Source organism: Lycorma delicatula, chromosome 6, assembly GCF_047948215.1.
Source record: "Lycorma delicatula isolate Av1 chromosome 6, ASM4794821v1, whole genome shotgun sequence".
Lineage (NCBI taxonomy): Eukaryota > Metazoa > Arthropoda > Insecta > Hemiptera > Fulgoridae > Lycorma > Lycorma delicatula.
In genome coordinates, this window is record NC_134460.1 from 84,262,942 (window position 1) to 84,276,964 (window position 14,023).

General features: G+C 33.1%; 1 protein-coding gene across 1 annotated transcript in view; it reads right to left on the minus strand.

The window, feature by feature from the left end:
• Positions 1-4,408: 4,408 nt before the first annotated feature.
• LOC142325980 (uncharacterized) overlaps positions 4,409-14,023 on the minus strand; it is a 28,591-nt gene continuing 18,976 nt past the window's right edge. Inside the window, exon 4 of the mRNA XM_075367998.1 lies at positions 4,409-4,764. Within this exon, the coding sequence (XP_075224113.1) occupies positions 4,515-4,764 (250 nt within the window). The 3' untranslated portion in view covers positions 4,409-4,514. The remainder of the gene's footprint in view (positions 4,765-14,023) is intronic.

Genomic DNA, 14,023 nt, shown 5'->3' on the forward strand with positions numbered 1-14,023 from the left:
GACGTCCACAGTTCGTGAACAAACTCTTCGTTATCATTTATCTTCTGAAGCATTACATTACAGAATTGTGCTCGCACAACTGCATCGTTCGGTTTCAGTTCCTGGACAATCTGCAACTTGTATGGATGGAATTGCAAGTCCTTCACTAACATTCTTCAAACACTTGAACTATGCAATTGTAAAGATGCTGATAGACGACGGATTGACCGGTGTGGACTTCTTGTGACAGCATCTTGTAAAGCTTGAACATTCTGTGGTGTACGGACGGTTTGCTCACGGCCTGGAGGTTTCTTTTTCATTGCCGAACCAGTTTCCTCAAAATTAGATATCCATGTTTTAATTGCATGTGCTGATGGAACACAGTCATGCCGTCCCAGATTAAACTGACAGCGAAATTCTCTACGTGCTACCTCCACACTGTCATTGTTTTTGTAAAACGCTTTGATAGCAAATACACGTTGCACACCAATCCAAGGATCCATGACAACTAAATGGCAGGTTAGATTAGAGAGGCTGGCGCCACTTATCAAGTGGTACCAATCGCCACGGCTACCAACACAACTTTCAAAATTTCCCGTTTCTTTGAATCACCCTGTATTATATCCCACAGCTCCATATGAATTTATTAGTTTATAACATTACAGTAATTTGATTTATGGACACCCAGAAAAGTTTTACAAGTATCTCACCAACCAGCGAGTTCTACATCGATCAACAGAGAAACATTTCATCTCTGACCATTTTCCTTAATTTGGGCCAACTGAAATATCTCTTCTTTAATTTTTGCTTCTTTTGAGAATTTCTGCCTTATGTAAGAATCCTTGACAGTCCTTCATAGCTTTTACAAATCTTTTTAGTAATCCCAGTTTGATATGAAAGGGCAGCAGCAAAAATATTTTTTCTGGTTTAACTAGAGGCTCGTGAATGTATTTTTCATCAAGAGTTAAGTTCTCATGTTTCTTCCACTGTTTTACTACATAATGCTGATAACTAACTTGGCTGCCCCATTCACAAATAAAACAACAGAAGTTTTTGCATACCCTAATTATTGTATACCTAACAAAAGAGCTGCATTTACATTTTTAACAATTTTCATAAGATCATATATTTCTTTTAGATTAATTCCATTTATTACTACTGTGATGAAAAACTGCTATTAAGCTATACTTGGAGGAATCAATGAGAAGGCACCAGTCCCTAGGTTCATGCCCTAAGTGTAACACAAGTTTGTCAATATTTGTACACTAAACAAAGTATTTTCTTCAGCAGTATTAAAAAAAAGTATTCTGTTTTGGCTTCAACAACCAGAGATTTTGTATTTTTTTATTTTTTAGTAAATTCCAAACTTGCAATCTTAAGCCTAAGTTCGAACTGATTAGAATTAGAAATATATACTGAGCACAAAAAAAAGAGTAATCATATAAATAAAAAACATATGTGTATGATCATACATTGTATAATATGAACAATAATCAAAATTTTAATTATGGAATTTTTTAATGGAGGGTGAAGGAAGAATTCTGACTTCAGATTCGTTATCAGCATTAAAACAGATTGGTTTTTATCAGTGTTATTGGTGAAAACAGTCACTACAATTATTCACCTCCTGTAGACTCAATGATATTACTTTTATCAGTAAAATATATATTACTTTTAGAATTGTTATCTCATCATTTTAAAAAGTTAATTTCTTTTTCCAAGCTGTTACTTTCTGTACAATTCTTATCAATTACAATTAGTTCCTAGATTAAAGAAATAGAGGAGCTAACTGATAAAACTGTAACTGTAAAAAAACATAATATAAATATAATTAGACCTGTAAACTTATAGAAACACAAGATTATTTTTTGAAAAGTCTTTGATTTTTGAGTCAACCTTGGTGCTCTCTTAAATAATGTAATGTTACGCCAACACTGTAGAGACAGTATGTCATGTGGCATGCCCTCTTCATGTTGCTCTACGTAAGCAAGAGCGGCTTTGATCGCTTTCAGCCCATAGTAGTATAATGTTTTTGAGGTTTCTCTTCCGCAGGGTCATCCTCTGCACTATCTTTACCATTGTTGACCACATAGATGATTGCCTAATCAGTAATCTCCATCTGCACTAATCATGAATACTTTTTCTATTGATTTTATCTTAAATAGATAGCTCACTGGCTAGTTTCACTAATTCACTTACATTGTTCTGATCTGACACTTTTTTTGGGGGTCCTTCTAAGCCAAATAAATTCTTTTCAGATTTCTGAATGGCAGTGGTTTTCACCTTACCTCAGTTTGCTACATCTTTTAATGTCATCCCTTCCTCTAATCTTGCGATCAATGTCTGGAGAAGCTTTCGCCAGTAATTTCTCTTCATTGTTACTACAACCTGTTGTTCTAAAGGTTGTATAGGTGATGTCACATTAGGGGGTTGAAGTATGGCTTTAATATCACTACAACATAGTTCTTTGGTGTCTGGGTTTGTCCAATAATAAAATAGCTTTCCTGGGGATCTTAATTTTCTTTAAAAATGCTTCAGTAACAGGAACAAATTCATTAAAAAACCAGCCACTAAAAATATGGCTTTCCATCCATGCACTTCTTTGCTTGCAGTACATTGTTGGTGGACAGTTGACTTTAATATTTTTAAAGGCTCTTGGGTTTTAGATTTTCCAATAAGCAGAGACCTTAGTTTCAAAGAACAAGCATTGAAGATGGCCAAAATTGTGACTCGCTCTTTACTTTTTTTAAATCCCAGAGCCGTTTTTCAGATTTTGCTTCTAAGATTTTTGAAAGTAGCATTCGAAGGGTATAAGACCAGTCTTGTCAGAATTAAAAATTTGATCTGATGTTAATGTTTCCTTGAAAACAATTTCTTCCATTTTAGACTGAAATTCTGCAACTGCAAATGAGTCAGCTGACAGTCTCTCCCCACTAATACTCAACTGCCTTATGCCATATATCTTCTTCCACCTGTCAAGCCACCCATAACTTGCAGTGAATGTTTCCTTGCCATCTTTTAACACCTTGTAGAGCTAAAGCACCTTAGCTTGAAGCACTGACCCACTCACAGGACTGCCCATCCACCACAGCTAAGAAAACTATAGGCAAATTGCTTTAGACATCTGCCTGTAGTTGTCCTTCTTCAGTCTTTCAATTCAAACCACTGCCTCCACTCGCACTTTGTTTACAAATTTTTTAATTTCTTTTACATTTCCAATCCCCAATAGTCACTTCCCCAACTCCCAAATTAGCAGACCTTTTTAACTGACTTGCTATTGTTCAACCGTGTTTTATCGCATTAAATTTCATTTCAAGAGTAACTACAGCTCTCTTCCATTTCCCAGTCATAGTGCAACACAGAATTCAGCAAAAGTACAAACTTCAACACACTAACACAACCATGTTTAGCGCAAGTACAGAGATAACTGAAACTGACAGGTGACTGTGACAATGCAAAGATTGGTGGGTGAATCTGATGATTTCTGAACTTGGTAGGAGAGATCTTGAATGTCAAGCATACAATGTCACTTCTTGCCGTGATTGTCCTGCTTTATTTTTATCTTCCTGTGACTAGCTCAGTTGACCAGGACTTGGTTAATTGCGAGTCTACTGTATCTCCAATGTGAACCACTCATTGGTGGTCTGAGTTTTTGGAAAATTAAAAAAAAAAGAATTTTATTTTTAACCATTTAAATTAAATCATTGGAAAAAATTAATTCAGCATGTTCAGCTGATTTGTTCTTTTTTTCAGCAGAGAAAATGTTTTTACATTATGTAATAATAAAAAAGATAAATTAACAAATAAATTTCTACATACGTTTAAATACACATGTATAAATGCCAAAATAAACAATAAATATTAGCACTATAACTAAAATTTAATTAAAATGAGTACCTTCAAAGAAATAACACATCCAGTACAAGAAAATGTTTGGATATCTTATTTTTAAATGCTGTAGTTTTTGTTAAGCTAAACAGTAGCAAATACATTCTTACAAGTCAAATGGTAATATGCAATTCATAAAAAAAGACACAGTTCCACTACAGTTGTAATGCCATAAATATTCACACATGGAAAAGATTGCTGAATGCAACAATAATCCTTACTTCCCATTAAAAAGTGTAACAAAAATTAACTGTGAAATCATTTTTATCGCTACTGTTCACTCAGACTACATATAAAAGAAATTTTTAATATCTAGATTTATAATGCATAGAATGTACTGCATTAATCATAAATGTATGCAGAATTATCTGAAGTTTGATTAAAAAAATGAATAAAAAATATTCACTAAGTTTGATATATATGACTATAGTTCAGCAATTAAAGTAACTACGAGAATACATGTTTCGTAAAGAAACTCATCTTAAGGATTTTTGTAATACAAACCGCAAAAGAGATAAAAAACATTAACAACTCATCAAAATCTAACTGTAAAATACATAATTACAATATCTTTAATAAAAAATCATTACATAATAATATTAATAAAAATTAAATAACATTACTGATAATTGTGAATATTACTTTCTTTAAGAGAGTTCATTTAATGTCCATTGCAAATGAGTAATCTTTTTCTGAACATCTCTATATTGGTTGGTGATAGTTTGAAATTCAGTACTTTTGAGTTTATCATAACTACTGAGTTTAGATTCAGCAGTTCTTAATCTCATCAATAAATTTTTCTCTCTTTTCTTCAAACTATTGTAAAGAAATGATAAAGCTTGAAAGGTTTTATTATCTACGGACAGAACTATGATTTCCATTTTTAGTTCAAATATTCTGAAACAAAGAAAATTATGATAATTTAAAAAAATGTACTACAACAATTTTTATATAAGGTTACATACTTTAGAAATATGGTATTTGGTACGTGTGATGAATGTAGCATAGTATTAAAACATTATTGTTTGAAAATCCATCTACTATTTTCAACAATTTTTTTATCATACACAAGTAACATATAATAAAATATACAAAATGGTACAATATATAAATTATTAATTTTTAATGACAAGCCAAGCCAATTTAAACATAATGTATTTTTTTACTTTTTAAAACTATTATAACTATTCTTAACTTATCAGTGACACTAACACCACTAGTGCTGCAACAGAGTTCCAGCTGATGTTGCTCCTGGTATTTTTTTTTTTTTTTTTTTAATTTGGAAATTACGTGTTTAGAGATACCTTAATAAGAGATGAAAAGGAAAAACCAACATTTATTTTTTTAACAGAAAGCAGGATATTATTATTTTATACATCTAAATTTAAAAATAAAAAATTGTTGCACAATACTACTTGGGTACATGTAAACTAAAGGGCAGTAATGGTAAGTTTATTAATTATTTACTGGCATTTTTCTTGTTACCTTCCTTGAGTTGCCTAATTGCAAATATAAACTCTTAATATTAAAATGGATTTAGAGGTTTATAATACAACACTAATACTGAAGAAGATTAATTATAAAATAAAAAAAAATTATGTTAAAATGAGTACAGCCTGTCATGCCTAATAAAATTGTACACCCACCAAATTCATGTCCTAAAATAACATATTTAATTTGAGAGCACTTTAAGTTAATAAGTATAAAATAACTCAGGAACAGATTTTCCAGTCAATCACAATTCAAGTAACATGGTCACTTACCTACACAGTATCTGTATACCTTTATGTTGTCGAATTCTGATCATGTTTGGATCTACATTTGTAATTAGCAGAGGCACTTTCGATCCCTAAGGATGATATTAAACATCGCAATCACACACACAGATTCCCTTACAGTTTACCAATCACATAAAAACAATTCAATACTAATAAGAAGGCACTTTTTCCCTCAAAGTTACATGTGATGTGCTTTTTAGTTCCCCTCCATAGAGAAGGGCAGTCAAACGTATGACAACTTAAAACGATCATCCCTCTGCAGGCATAATCTATCAGCTACTAAGTTAACACTTTCAAATTCAAGTCAAAATCTTTAGGGTCAAATAAGTTGGAAACTACTAACCGATGTAAAAATATTATTTGTAGAATTTTTGCCTCTAATTTTACAAAGAGGCACATCATCCCAAAATCTAACATAACTTAATATATGTTCCTTCCCGTAAGAGAGGTATCTCACTCATTGTGAAAAGCTTCTCTTCTTCACAGTGGATTGAAAAAACTAGCCTTTATTTGAAAAATGACCATATCAATGTGTTACTAGAGGCTTTCCTCAATCAGTTACTTAGATAATTTGACTATACCAGCTGCTGACTTCATTCAAATCTCTTCCATTATTAAGAAGACTCTTCTTAACAGTCTTTCAACAAACTGGAAAATAGCCTCTCAAGATGACTCCTGGAGAAATCTGCAAGCAGCTTTTTATAACCATTCGCATTGTAAGTACTATGTCTGGGTTAAATGGTCAATCCCAGCTGCCATTGTCAATATAATTTTGTAAATCACAAAGTCCACCGTCCAATCACTGGAATTTGTTTGCCTCTTCACCGCAAAGTTGTTTCTATTACTTAGCTTTGGATTTAATTCTTGATATGGGTCTGTAATTTTTCATCTATCATATCAAAAATTTCCTTAAAATACAAAATAATGCATGCTTGAGGTTGTAATATAAAACTTATACATAAAGCTTCCAATAGATTAATCTGGCTTCATCAAACACTTGGTGTGCCGTGATTGTCTTTGTTATATTTACAACCTGCATATACCCCAATTTTTTTCTGGCCATGGTGCTTTTAGGGACAGACTGCAGAAATTCAACCTGGTAGATTCTGGAATGTGTCCTCAGTGTGGACAATTGGAAGACACCTACCATGTTTTTTACGAGTGCTCGAACTATGAGTTAATGTGCACGGAGACCATCTGTCAGCTTGATCTTATAGGGTCAGTGTTGGATCTCCGTGTAAACTGGAGGAGTCAGGTCGAATGGGCGATAGTGTACATAGCAAACAAAAGGATTGCTGAAGGGATTTACAGCCCTGCTTGGATTTCTCTTGTATTCTGTTTTTGTTGATGATTTGTTTGATTATTTATGTTTTTGTCCTTTGTTTTGTTTTAATGTTGTTATTGTTACGTGCAATATTTTTATGTTTCATGTTGTGTGTTGAACTCACTTTTACCTTCTATGGGTAGTAGTTCAATTCCTTTGTTTAATTAAGGTCTTTTAGTCTTACTTAAGACTTTATAAGATGTATTTTGTTTTGAGTCCATTAGATAGTAGAACACTGATGGGAATGTCACTCATGGCATTCTGGCCATGGCGGACTGCAATATGTCAAAATTCAAGGTTTCGAAAATGACCTCTGGTAAAGCCCATAAGGACTATGAATGGAGGGGTGGTGGAGGGTAACTTCCCCTATGGGGGTTAGGATACTGGAAATGACTAATTTTAACTCTGACTATTATAACAAAATGGGCAACACAACCTGGCTTCATCTTACACTGTAACTTTCTCAGCCTGTCTCTCTGAATATTCAATGGAAGTTTTGTAGTTGTACTACATGACTTCTACGTATCTTTCATACCTCAGATGTCATAGATGCAACATCTTTGGTACCACATCCTTGTGGTGGTAATATAGCACATGAAGGACAGAGGACCACAATGGCAGCTTCAACTTTCACTGTTTATTGATTTGGAATATAATTTTTTTGTTGGAACAGATTTTTGATGTGATAGGTGAAAAATTACACCCCCATATCAAGAATTAAATCCAAAGCCAAGTATGTTTCAAACTTTGACTCAATTGTCAACTAACTGCTTAATTATATTCCTTTTTTATACTCATATTTTTTTGTTGATTCATTCTTAAAAAGAAGATTAGTTAGAAAAACATAAAACCACAAGTGAAATTCTGTTATTTGGGTGAAGAAGTCAGAAAGTAAGGAGACAGTTAGGAAACGAAAGCTGTCATCCAGGAAAAGTTAATATCAAATATTGTTCTAGGAAATTAAAAAGACATTATTAAAAATAACTGAATGGGATTCAGACACAAACTGTATAATGTATAGTGCAAAACACGTTAAATTGGAGAACTAGAAAAAAGGTGCTTTTGAAATGTGGCATTTTGACGATGGCAATGTTAAAATTAGATGGACTGAATGAAATAAAAATAAAAAGGTATTGTGAAATAAAGAAGTATTTAGATGAAATACAAAAAAAAAGTTTGTGGCAAGAATTTTGTAAAAAGAATATTAAACACTTCCACATTTACTAATTTGATACAGAAGATTTGAAAAAATAAAAGTTTTTTTTTTGTCTTCAGTCATTTGACTGGTTTGATGCAGCTCTCCAAGATTCCCTATCTAGTGCTAGTCGTTTCATTTCAGTATACCCTCTACATCCTACATCCCTAACAATTTGTTTTACATATTCCAAACGTGGCCTGCCTACACAATTTTTCCCTTCTACCTGTCCTTCCAAAATTAAAGCGACTATTCCAGGATGCCTTAGTATGTGGCCTATAAGTCTGTCTCTTCTTTTAACTATATTTTTCCAAATGCTTCTTTCTTCATCTATTTGCCGCAATACCTCCTCATTTGTCACTTTATCCACCCATCTGATTTTTAACATTCTCCTATAGCACCACATTTCAAAAGCTTCTAACCTTTTCTTCTCAGATACTCCGATTGTCCAAGTTTCACTTCCATATAAAGCGACACTCCAAACATACACTTTCAAAAATCTTTTCCTGACATTTAAATTAATTTTTGATGTAAACAACTTATATTTCTTACTGAAGGCTCGTTTAGCTTGTGCTGTTCGGCATTTTATATCGCTCCTGCTTCGTCCATCTTTAGTAATTCTACTTCCCAAATAACAAAATTCTTCTACCTCCATAATCTTTTCTCCTCCTATTTTCACATTCAGTGGTCCATCTTTGTTATTTCTACTACATTTCATTACTTTTGTTTTGTTCTTGTTTATTTTCATGCGATAGTTCTTGCGTAGGACTTCATCTATGCCGTTCATTGTTTCTTCTAAATCCTTTTTATTCTCGGCTAGAATTACTATATCATCAGCAAATCGTAGCATCTTTATCTTTTCACCTTGTACTGTTACTCCGAATCTAAATTGTTCTTTAACATCATTAACTGCTAGTTCCATGTAAAGATTAAAAAGTAACGGAGATAGAGAACATCCTTGTCGGACTCCCTTTCTTATTATGGCTTCTTTCTTATGTTCTTCAATTGCTACTGTTGCTGTTTGGTTCCTGTACATGTTAGCAATTGTTCTTCTATCTCTGTATTTGAACCCTAATTTTTTTAAAATGCTGAACATTTTATTCCAGTCTACGTTATCGAATGCCTTTTCTAGGTCTATAAACGCCAAGTATGTTGGTTTGTTTTTCTTTAATCTTCCTTCTACTATTAATCTGAGGCCTAAAATTGCTTCCCTTGTCCCTATACTTTTCCTGAAACCAAATTGGTCTTCTCCTAACACTTCCTCCACTCTCCTCTCAATTCTTCTGTATAGAATTCTAGTTAAGATTTTTGATGCATGACTAGTTAAACTAATTGTTCTGTATTCTTCACACTTATCTGCCCCTGATTTCTTTGGTATCATTACTATAACACTTTTTTTGAAGTCTGACGGAAATTCCCCTTTTTCATAAATATTACACACCAGTTTGTATAATCTATCAATCGCCTCCTCCCCTGCACTGCGCAGTAATTCTACAGGTATTCCGTCTATTCCAGGAGCCTTTCTGCCATTTAAATCTTTTAATGCTCTCTTAAATTCAGATCTCAGTATTGTTTCTCCCATTTCATCCTCTTCTTCCTCTATAAAACCATTTTCTAATTCATTTCCTCCGTATAACTCTTCAATATATTCCACCCATCTATCGACTTTACCTTTCGTATTATATATAGGTGTACCATCTTTGTTTAACACATTATTAGATTTTAATTTATGTACCCCAAAATTTTCCTTAACTTTCCTGTATGCTCCGTCTATTTTACCAATGTTCATTTCTCTTTCCACTTCTGAACACTTTTCTTTAATCCACTCTTCTTTCGCCAGTTTGCACTTCCTGTTTATAGCATTTCTTAATTGCCGATAGTTCCTTTTACTTTCTTCATCACTAGCATTCTTATATTTTCTACGTTCATCCATCAGCTGCAATATATCGTCTGAAACCCAAGGTTTTCTACCAGTTCTCTTTATTCCGCCTAAGTTCGCTTCTGCTGATTTAAGAATTTCCTTTTTAACATTCTCCCATTCTTCTTCTACATTTTCTATCTTATCTTTTTTACTCAGACCTCTAGCGATGTCCTCCTCAAAAATCTTCTTTACCTCCTCTTCCTCAAGCTTCTCTAAATTCCACCGATTCATCTGACACCTTTTCTTCAGGTTTTTAAACCCCAATCTACATTTCATTATCACCAAATTATGGTCGCTATCAATGTCTGCTCCAGGGTAAGTTTTGCAGTCCACGAGTTGATTTCTAAATCTTTGCTTAACCATGATATAATCTATCTGATACCTTGCAGTATCGCCTGGCTTTTTCCAAGTGTATATTCTTCTATTATGATTTTTAAATTGGGTGTTGGCAATTACTAAATTATACTTCGTGCAAAACTCTATAAGTCGGTCCCCTCTTTCATTCCTTTTGCCCAGCCCGTATTCACCCACTATATTTCCTTCCTTGCCTTTTCCAATGCTTGCATTCCAATCTCCAACTATTATTAAATTTTCATCTCCTTTTACGTGTTTAATTGCTTCATCAATCTCTTCGTATACACATTCTACCTCATCATCACCATGGGCGCTTGTAGGCATATAGACGTTAACAATCGTTGTCGGTTTAGGTTTTGAATTTATCCTTATTACAATGACTCTATCGCTATGCGTCTTGAAATACTCCACTCTCCTCCCTATTTTCTTGTTCATCACGAAACCTACTCCTGCCTGCCCATTATTTGACGCTGAGTTAATTACTCTAAAGTCACCCGACCAAAAGTCGCCTTCCTCTTCCCACCGAACCTCACTAATTCCTACTATATCCACGTTTACCCTATCCATTTCCCTTTTTAAATTCTCTAGCCTACCAACCTTTTTTAAGCTTCTAACATTCCACGCTCCGACTCGTAGAATGTTATTTTTTACTTTTCTGGTGACCCCTTCCTTAGTAGTTTCCACCCGGAGATCCGAACGGGGAACTATTTTACCTCCGGAATATTTTACCAAGGAAGGCGCCTCCATTATTGCTTTTGAAAATGCAGAGCCACATTTTCTTGGAAAAAAAAAAACAGCTGTAGTTTTCCATTGCTTTCAGCTGCGCAGTACTCAGAGGACTGTGTGATGTTGATACGGCCGTTTAAGTCGTCCTGACTCACGCCCCTAACAACTACTGAAAGAGCTGCTGCCCTCTTTCAGGAATCATTCCTTAGTCTGGCTCTCAACAGATACCTCTCCGATATGGTTGCACCTTCGGTCCAGCTACTCTGTATCCCTGAGCACTCAAGCCCCCTCACCAACGGCAAGGTCTCATGATCCATAGAGGAGGAAAAAATAAAAGTAGTATGCAGATAAATCAATAAAAATTAGAATATAGAAAGTGGATAATCAGAAAGTGGAAAAGCTGGAAAAATGAATTGCATAACCTTCTTGGCTACGCTAGTCAAGTTATGCAATTCATTTATGATTTCAATTATTTTAAGCTCTATTTGTACCATTATGATAAAATTCATTTTTATTGAAAAACAATAAACATTTTTTCCCACATATATGTGTAAAATATATCTATTTGTCATTTTATGATAATTAAATAAATAAATTAAAAAAAAATAACTGATATTTCTACACTTTTGGAGGACTTCATAAAAATTTAACAGTAGGACAAGTAAACAAATAGATGGAAAAAACTTGTTTTTCATTTTGGGGTTCCCATACTCAAGAAGCAGCATTTGGGTAGAATTAATTTTTAAGAAAATAATCCGTAAGTGATGATAATAAATTAAAAAAAAAAAAATAAATACAATACAGCCATAATTCTAAACAAACAAAGTTGTCATTTTCTAGAAAGCTGTGAAAAGTTTTTGCTAATTTTTTTTCCAAGGAATATAAAAAAATTAATATTTTTTGTTACATTTTAAATGCAATGATTAACTTGTGAGATGGCATTAAATTTAAACAATTTTTTAATGATTAAACAAAAAAATATTTTTTGTTATCACAGACCAATGGAGTGGGATGGGCAAATAAATTTTATAATGGTTTGATGGCCTATTAATGCAGAAACTATGATGCAAAACCTCCCATTAACTCCTTTTCTAAAGCAAGATATAGCTAAAAAAATAATATAGAAAGATATATACCAGGTGGTCAATTTAAATTGACACATTTATATTTAAAAAACTACAGATTTTAGGAAAAAATGTTTCCTATTAAAGTTGTTCCATTTCAAGGGTGAAATATGTTCACAAACTATATTGTCCTTGATATGGTCAAAAACAGGCCATTTCAAGATCAACTTAATTTTTTTAAATTGGAACCTATTTTTTATTGCAGAATTGAATTCTTTGTAAAAAAATTAAAATTTTGTTTCACATTTTTTTTCTAAAATTGATAGTTTTTTAGTTATTCATCTTCAAAAATGTTGTAGGTCTATAAATTAGTGTTTTTAGTTTAATTAGATCTGGCCCAGCATTTTAAATTTTAAATAAAAACAACCAATTAAAGGATACACCTAAAATAAAATCCATTTACATTTTAATGAAATTTTTTAATCAAACAGTACATCCTGGTATGGTACACAGCCTACATTAAACGCTTTGATCAGTTAAATTATGTCGACTCAGTGAAAATATTTGGTTTAATGAATTACTGATACTTCAAAATCTTTTTATTTAAAATAATTACAAAAACTTATTATATATAAATTACAGCAACAAATTTTCAACAAAGTGGTGTCCTACTTCTATGCATTTTTCCGTATGATTTAAGAAAAACCCATGAACATTTAATAGAGTTTCTCTTTTGATACCTCTACAGACATTTGTTACACACTCTTTCATGTTTTCAGGGATAGTTAGTACATCTAAGTAAATCTTTTCTGTAAGGTAAACCCATAAATAAAGATCTACTGGAGTACTGCTGGGGTAATGAGCAGGCCAATGAAGTGGACCAGCTCGACCAATTCAATGATCATTGTATTTGCGGTCCAAAATTACTCTGGTGATAATTGTATAATGTGTAGGGCAGCCATCATGATAAAACCACATCGTTCTTCTCTTCTCCAAGAATAGTTCATCAAGCAGTAAAGGCAGCTGATTTTCTAGAAAATCTCCGTATTTCTCTCCATTCAAATTTCCATCGAAAAAATGCAGTCTCATTAATTTACAGCCTACGATTCTGAACCAAACATTGACAGTCCACAGATGTTGATCTACTTTCCTCACCCACTGTGGATTTTACACTGCCCAATAATGCATATTATGTCTGTTTACTACTCCATGATTAGTAAAACCTGATTCGTCGGAAAATAGAACATTAAGGAAAAAAATTTTTATCTACTTGTACATTTTCCAGCGCCCACTGACAAAATGCTACTCTTAATTCAAAGTCGTTTCCATGCAGATTACCTGATGCAGAAATATATGGTATGGATGGAATTTCAGAGGTTTTAATATTCTCAGAACACTGATTTCTGATATCCCAGAGTCATGCGAAATTCTTCTTGAACTAACATGAGAATCTACAATGACCGCCGCAGCCACCATTATCTCATTGTTTTCTGCTGTCACAGTATTTTGACGATTCCTATTTTTGGCCCCCACACTTCCAGCATCACTAAACTGTTTTACAATTCTGACCACAGAAGCACAACTTGGAGTATTTCTACCGGGGAATTGTAGAGCATACAAAGCTACTGTCTGATCAACATTTCAGTGACATTTCCTGTAAAGCAAAATTATCTCACTCTTTTCTCTAATTGTGAATGGTTTCATAATTTCCAATAAATAAAAACTAAATAATTTAATATTTAAAAGTTGGTGAGTAACAGAAATAAAAACATTAATTGAAGATACTGATAATAT